The sequence below is a fragment of the Elephantulus edwardii genome, unplaced genomic scaffold (assembly GCF_000299155.1).
Source record: "Elephantulus edwardii isolate Elephantulus edwardi_28Jun2011 unplaced genomic scaffold, EleEdw1.0 scaffold00031, whole genome shotgun sequence".
Classification (NCBI taxonomy): Eukaryota; Metazoa; Chordata; class Mammalia; order Macroscelidea; family Macroscelididae; genus Elephantulus; species Elephantulus edwardii.
In genome coordinates, this window is record NW_006399781.1 from 16,954,809 (window position 1) to 16,962,554 (window position 7,746).

General features: G+C 43.1%; 1 protein-coding gene across 2 annotated transcripts in view; it reads left to right on the forward strand.

Annotated features, from left to right (window-relative positions):
- The first annotated feature begins 2,682 nt into the window (after positions 1–2,682).
- Positions 2,683–7,746, forward strand: part of LOC102846746 (purine-rich element-binding protein gamma-like) — a 39,959-nt gene continuing 34,895 nt past the window's right edge. Inside the window, exon 1 of one of the 2 annotated variants that reach the window (XM_006884121.1) lies at positions 2,683–4,486. In XM_006884121.1, coding sequence (XP_006884183.1) covers positions 3,413–4,486 — 1,074 coding nt within the window. In that variant the 5' untranslated portion in view covers positions 2,683–3,412. Of the gene's footprint in view, positions 5,037–7,746 lie in introns of those variants that run through there. The other variant, XM_006884122.1, reaches the window with a different exon arrangement.

Sequence of the window (7,746 nt, forward strand, 5' to 3'; positions counted from 1 at the left end):
GAATGAAAACCCAAAATCCCTGTAAATGTTCATTAAATCTAATAAAATTTAATAATAATAAAAAAAACCTATGGTACATTCACACAATGGAATATTATGCAGTATTGAAAAACAATGAACTTGACATTACACAACATGAGTAAGCCTGGAGGACATGATGCTTAGTAAAACAGCTCAGTCACAAAAGGACAAATACTGCAAAACACTGCTGTTATAAAATAGGATATTGGAAGCAGGACTGGCATCCACTTCCTAAACAACATGCATCTGGAAACTCTATGAACTTTGGTAAATGTTGATAGGGTCGCTATGAGCCATGGTCGCCTCAAGGCAATCAATAACAACAACAACAACAACAACAACAACAACAACAACATGGGGGGTTAGAGGGAGCGTAAGAAAAGAGTGGATAGATAATGAACACTGCCGTGGAAGAGATGAGAGGAAGAACATCCCGATGGGAATATATGATTAGGTACTATATGTATGACAACAATCTGGAACAAGAGGTGCATTGCAAAGTAGCCTGGGGGAGGAGGTGGGAAGGGGTTAAGAAAATGTGCAACAATGAATTAAAAGAAAAAAGTAAGCTTCAAAAGCAGAAAAAAATTGTGTCTGTTTTGTTCCAGGATGCATCACTGAGATTCAGAGAAAGAAAGGCAATCTTCTCCCTTGTGATTTATTGTCTCTGAAAATCCACCGTAGGGTCAAGCTATGAGCCAGTTTCTATTCAACACATAACAACAGAGCAGTAATCAACAAATACTTGTAAAACTAATAAACCAAAGCTAACTTCAACCACTCTATTTAATGACATCAAAATCTAAACTGCCCTACCTCCCAGCACCCCCTACACCAAACGATTAGCATATCAAAACATACAAAATCTGAAGTACCAAGACTTAAAGATTCCAAAACTAGCACCTTAAGATTGTTGTTGATTGTTGTGAGTTGAGCACAACTCATAGCGACCCTATGAACAAAAGGCCTGAAGCCCCTCTACAACTACAGACATTTATCAAAGTTCATGGTTTCCGGAGGCATGTTATTTAGGAAGTGTATGCCACACCTGCTTATCGTTTTTCAAAAAAGTAGTATTTTTACATATGTTGTTGTTGTTATGTGCCGTCAAGTCACTTGCAACTCATAGCGACCCTATGTACAACAGCTCTAAACTCTGCTCTGTCCTGTGCCAATGTCACTGTCTCCAACACACTCATCCCGACTGCCCCAGTCACAGAATCAATCCATCTCCCAGAGGGCCTTATAAAAAGAAAATTTCTCAAAACCAGCCGGGAGAAAAATTATTAAAGATTAAATTCTTTTAATTCACAAAATCTAATCAGCATGCTATATTATAAATAACAGCTTATATCCTTCAACTTCACTGTACTAGCACTGAGCGTGTGCAGCACAATTTCTGCAGCATTAATAGGCCATAAGGGAAAGGAAAGCAATTATACAAGCAGAGGACACACTTTTTTAACTAAAGAAAGTTTTGAGAAGGCCTGAGCATCCTCTGGGCTCTTTTCCTGAGAGTGGGAAGAAGAAGTAGGTATATCCTTTCGAAGGACTCTTCCACAGACAGCCCAGAGGCTTGGTATGTGACCTGAGCACCTTTACTATTAGCTAAGTCAGGTAGTGCTCTCACTCATATTGTCATTAAGTGAGAGTGGAAATGCACACTTTTCTGTTTAAAAGAAAATCAAAGAGTTTGCTTTTAAGTCCCGAGGCCGTCCAGACAGGGAAAAATGTTCCAATTCACAGAGTGAGGACGGGCAGTTTGCAAGACAATAAAGACAATTCTTACACAGCTGAAGCAAAAAACTCAAACCCCAAAATGTTACCTAACTGAAAGACAGGAAATTTGAAGACAGGCTAAGAGTGGGAACTTGGAGACTGATAGAAAACATGTATCTGGGATAATATGATTAAGAATACATAATAAAAAATTGTATAGTACAAGCTGTTCGGCTTATTACAGAATGGTCTTATGACAGTGGGAGGACACATTTCTCTGAGAATATATTATCAAAACTGCTTCCTCAAGCATGTATTTTCCCAATGATCCACTGTAAAGATTCATCGATAATCCTGAGCTTTAAGACCTTTCTGGATAGGCTATCACAAGCTTGTAAGTGAGCAGAGAGATGCCAAAGAAGCAGGCTGAGACATCCAAAATCGGCCAGACGATAGCGAGGAGGAAAAGACAACAAAAGCAAATTTCACTTAGCCTATATGGTTTTAAAAGCATAGAGGGTAAAGAAAAATAGCTGTTATACAAGTTTACTTTTAAAATCGGCATGATTACAGACCATTTAAGATGGAGACTTCACTTTCAGGATACCCCATTTACACACACATACATGAAGCGCTTCAGAATTTTAGACTCTCGGGATCTGGAAGTGGAGGGAAGCAGAAGTGCAGAGGATAAGTTACCATGAGAGGAGAGGTCTTTCAGTGGGTCTTTCCCTTCATCAAGATGGCTTGCAGAGCACCACACAGCAGGCCTGGAACTCGGGCATCCAGACTGTACACCAATTCACCAAACTTTACTCCCGCGCTGCAGAAGGCGCGCCACAGCGTCATAGGCGCACGTTGTACACATCAGCTGTCGGAAATCGACTTCTCCGGCTCTCCTTCCCTGGTCCCGCCCCGTCCTCGTCCTCTGCTTGTCCTGCGCGCAGCTCTTCATCCCTCCCACCAAGCCCCTCCTGGGCTGCCCAGCGATTCACAATACGCATGCGCAGCATACTCGCCGTCGCTGAGCATTTCGGGAATTGTAGTATCTGGTCGAGTGCTAGTGGGCCGCTAGAATCCTACATCCCATCGGAATCTGAAGATGTCAGAACACTCCCCCCCCGCCCTAGTCCTTATTCCTATCTTCACACCTGTCCAGTCACCGCTTACTCACACTCCATCCCCAAGCGCTGGGCTTCGGCTGGGGCGCGCCCTGAGGGAGAACGCCAGACCCCTCTTCCTCCCTTCAGCTGGCTGTGGTGTAGGAGGCGGGGTCCACTACCAGCGCCCCCCTCCCAACCCCGCCGCCCCTCTCCTCTTCTCCCTCCCCTTCTCGACGGGTGTCGGGCCGGTGCTGGAGTAGAGGCGGCGGCCCCAGCAACGGCCGCAAGAGGGGCGGCGGTGGGCGCCACAGGCGATGCCCCTGCCCGCCTGCTCCAGCGGGGGGCAGTGCGAGCGGCGGGGGAGGAGGGGGGGCGCGGCGGCTGCGGCGGCTGCAGCAGAGGGGCCGAGAGCTGGCGGCGGCGGCGGTGGTCGTGAAGGGCATCGGCGGCGGCGATAATGGCACAGCTGATGTGAGTGTCTCCTGGCTGGGAACCCCGGAGCTGCCGAGACCGAGGCTGGCGGCCCGGCGGCGTGCGGGAGCGGGAGGCCGGGGCGGCGGAGGGATGCGATGTTCGCGGTGCAGAGCCGGGAGACGCCGCCCGCCGCCACTGCCAACCGTCCGGCCGAGGCGGTAGCAGGCGCTGCGGCGCCGCCGTGCTTGCGGGGCCCGGTGTGGGGGTCCCGGGCGGCGGCGGGGACCCCGCAGGCCGAGGGGTGGCTGCGATTATTCTCAACACCCCTCCCCCCCACCCCGTGTGTTTGTCACTTGCAGCTGAAGATGGAAAGAGCCAGGCGAAGGGGAGGCGGCGGCGGCCGCGGCCGCGGAGGCAAGAATGTAGGGGGTTCTGGCCTAAGCAAGAGTAGACTCTATCCCCAGGCCCAGCACTCCCATTACCCCCACTACGCGGCTTCAGCCACCCCTAATCCGTCTGGAGGCGCAGCCGAAATCCAAGAGCTAGCCTCCAAGCGAGTGGACATCCAGAAAAAGAGGTTTTACCTAGACGTGAAGCAAAGCTCCCGGGGCCGGTTTCTAAAGATAGCCGAAGTCTGGATAGGGAGAGGCCGACAAGACAATATCAGAAAGAGTAAACTGACCCTCTCCCTGTCGGTGGCAGCGGAGCTGAAGGACTGTCTAGGGGACTTCATTGAGCACTACGCCCACTTGGGCCTGAAAGGCCACCGGCAGGAGCATGGCCACAGCAAGGAGCAAGGCTCCAGGAGAAGACAGAAGCACGCGGCACCCTCCCCACCGGTGTCGGTGGGGTCCGAAGAGCACCCTCACAGTGTCCTCAAGACGGACTATATAGAAAGAGACAATAGGAAATACTATCTAGACCTAAAGGAAAATCAGCGGGGTCGCTTCTTAAGGATTAGACAAACCATGATGCGGGGGACTGGCATGATAGGTTATTTTGGCCACAGTTTGGGCCAGGAACAGACTATTGTCCTCCCAGCACAAGGAATGATTGAGTTCCGTGATGCCTTGGTTCAGCTAATTGAAGACTATGGCGAAGGAGATATAGAAGAACGAAGAGGTGGAGATGATGACCCAGTTGAACTCCCAGAGGGGACTTCTTTCAGAGTGGACAATAAAAGGTTCTACTTTGATGTGGGCTCTAATAAATATGGCATTTTCCTGAAGGTAAGTGAGGTGAGGCCACCTTACCGTAATACTATTACTGTTCCCTTCAAAGCATGGACAAGGTTTGGGGAGAATTTTATCAAGTATGAAGAAGAGATGAGAAAAATTTGCAACAGCCATAAAGAAAAGAGAATGGATGGCAGAAGGGCCAGTGGTGAAGAACAAGAATGCCTCGACTAGAGTGAATTTGAACTCCATCAGGCAAAATTATAAATCATAAATTGGCTAGAAGTACTGACCGTAATCATTTGAAGAAGTTCTTTTAGGCCCTTTGTTATTAGTAATACCTCTAGTAGTTTATACTTCAAGGAGTCTAATTCTCATGTTATGTTATACATAAATCACTATAATTCTTACGGGAATTCCCATGTTCCCAGAGGTACATTCTTTAGCTGCTTCAACTGCTCCAGACTATTGAAGTATGCAAATCAGCACAAAGTGTGACATCCTGACCTTCTAAATATTGAAAGAGTTACATTGCACTACCACATAATCCTGAGGGGGGAAAAATACATACTTAATAATGGAAGTATGAATTTCTATTTTACAAGTTCTAAAAAAAAAATCCATCATTCCCTTTCCAACTTCATTGAAATCTGCTGAGTTTAACTGTAGGACAGTTACCACAGAAACAGAAATTGACCTTATGCATAGTAAAAATATATTTACTTCTAAAAGTAGAGATACTATAATTGCCCATTGAGTAACTGAATATAAAATAATAGCATAAAAAGATCAAATCTTATTCACTAATTAAACCTTAATTAATAGTATTCTGGAATTTCAAATTTTGTGGTAACTCTACAGTTTATAACTGCCATATCAAAGCCATGGGAGAGTTTTAATTGCTTATTCTATGTTCATTACAAGTCCATCTTCACCTCTGCTTATTTTACCATATATTATCATTGACATCTCAAAGTTTCAAGAATTTTTATGTCACTGCTGAATGGGAGGTTTCATCCTATGACTTTGCTATGGAAATCTTTGTATTTTAGGCGTTTTGTGCTAATTTGAAATCTTTAAAGAATTTTGGGGTTTGTTTTTTTCCAAAATTTGTCATGGACCCAAGATGTGATTTTTAAGTTTCTCATTGAAGACCATTTTAGAGGGGTTGGTCCACCAGTTAATTGACATAAAAATGCATATGTAATGATACATGTTAGTAGCACTTTTACAGTTGCTTCCCTTAAAACTGTGACAACACTTCCAATAGAAGCCTGACTTTAGCAGATGTTACAACTTGGGGGGGGGGGCCATTTTTTTTCTTAAAAAAAAACTTAGACACATTCTGGAAAAATATTATTTGAAAATGGTTATAAATATATTTGAAAGGGGAAAATTCAGGCATTTTCTAAGGTGCTCTTTGTAAAATATAAAGAGGTTTACTTTACATAACACTCACCAATTTACTAGTGTTAAAAGTTACTTTTCAGGATGTGCTGCAGCAATTTTTTAACACCCAAGCAAGTTTTAAAACGAGTGCATATATGTGTACCAACCCATCCTGTACTCATTGACTGAAATGTCATCTGTTAACCCACAGTTTATCCTGAATGAAAGTTACTTTTTACCTTAACTTTATTCATCTCCCACGTTTGAGTGAACCCTAGTGGTGCAGTGGTTAAGCAATCTAACAGAAAGGTCAGCAGTTCTAATCCATCAGCCAATCCACAGGAAAAAAGATCTAACAATCAACTTCTATAAAGATTTATAGTCTTTGGAACTCTATGGGGAAGTTCTACTCTGTCCTGTAGGGTCACTGTGAGTATAAAATTGACTCAGAGGCAATAGGTTATTGATTTTTTTTGTCCCTTCAAATAATGTTTAAAGGAACTCTAATAATACAGTCTTTAAAGCACTCACTCAACTGCTAACCAAAAGGTCAGTCATTTGAACTTGCCAGCTTCTCTGTGGAAGAAAGATGTGGCAGGGTAATTCGATAAAGCCTTGGGAATCCTGTGGAGGCAGTTCTATCATGAGTCAGAATCAACTCTGTGGTAGTGGGTTTGGTATTTTGGATTATCAAGTTTAAAAACCAGACACTGACTGCAACCCCCAAATATAGTTCTTATTAATGAGAATTAACTGCATGGATTGAAATCTACTAGTAATAACCTGTTCAGTTGCTAATTGTAAATTTTGTAGTTCAAACTCATCAGCTACATCTCAGGAGAAAGCTGTGACACTCAGCATCTATAAAGATTCTAAAAGCATACTAAAGCCATTGCCAACCAATTGATTCTGACTTAGCACAACCCTCTAGGACAGAGAAGAACTACCTAATTGGGCTTCTAAGGCCATAAGTCTTTATTCTGTGACTATAAAGATGACAGTTCTGAAAACTCTGAGGACGGTTCTGTTTTATCCTGTAGGGTTGCTGTGAGTCGGAATTGACTCAATCACAGTGGGTTTATGGATTAAGTCATTTAAAAAATGGGGGTTTTTTAATATATTTTGCCTCCAGAGGTTTGTCCCCAAATACAATTAAGAAAAGTCAATAAGAAAACATTATGGCATGAATTAAGAAAACAAACATGCTTGGTTTATGTTACTTGAGAACAATCAGAAATACATGCTGCATACAATATATGCAGATTGTACTTCACAGTTCCTCAATATAAAGGAATCTTATTAGTTCATTGTAATTGTGGACCATCTGGATCACTGTGGAACAACTGAAGGTTAGAGGATAATGTTAGTAGTAAAGTTAATAGCACATGGTGGGTGTTGGAACTTGAGAATTTTTAAACAGTCCTAACTGTAAAATAACTTATGTACGCTTACTAAAAAGTAGTTATTGGTATATGAAAGAGTGGTGTGCACTTGAATTACTGTACTACTGATTGTTTTTGCTGCCCATCATGGTGCCTACTAGTAATAACCTGTCAGATTTTTGCAAACTGGAACTGTGACTATTCCAGAATTTGATTGGTCCTATCATTATTCCTATAACTGATTATAGTCTCTTAAAACCTCCCTTTCTAAACCATTTTCATCCATTATATCTAAATTGTTTCTTTTTTGGGTCTTTAGTCTGATAAAATTTGAGTGTATATATTGTTGTTGTTAAGTGCCATTGAGTCAATTCCAACTCATTGTGACTGTACGATGTACAACAGAACAAAACCTTGCCCAGCTGTGCTCCAGCTTCACAATCATTGCTATGGTTAAGCCTCTTACTGTAGCTACTGTGTTAATCCATCTTGTGAAGGTCATTTATACACACACAAATATATATATACATATATATATATATG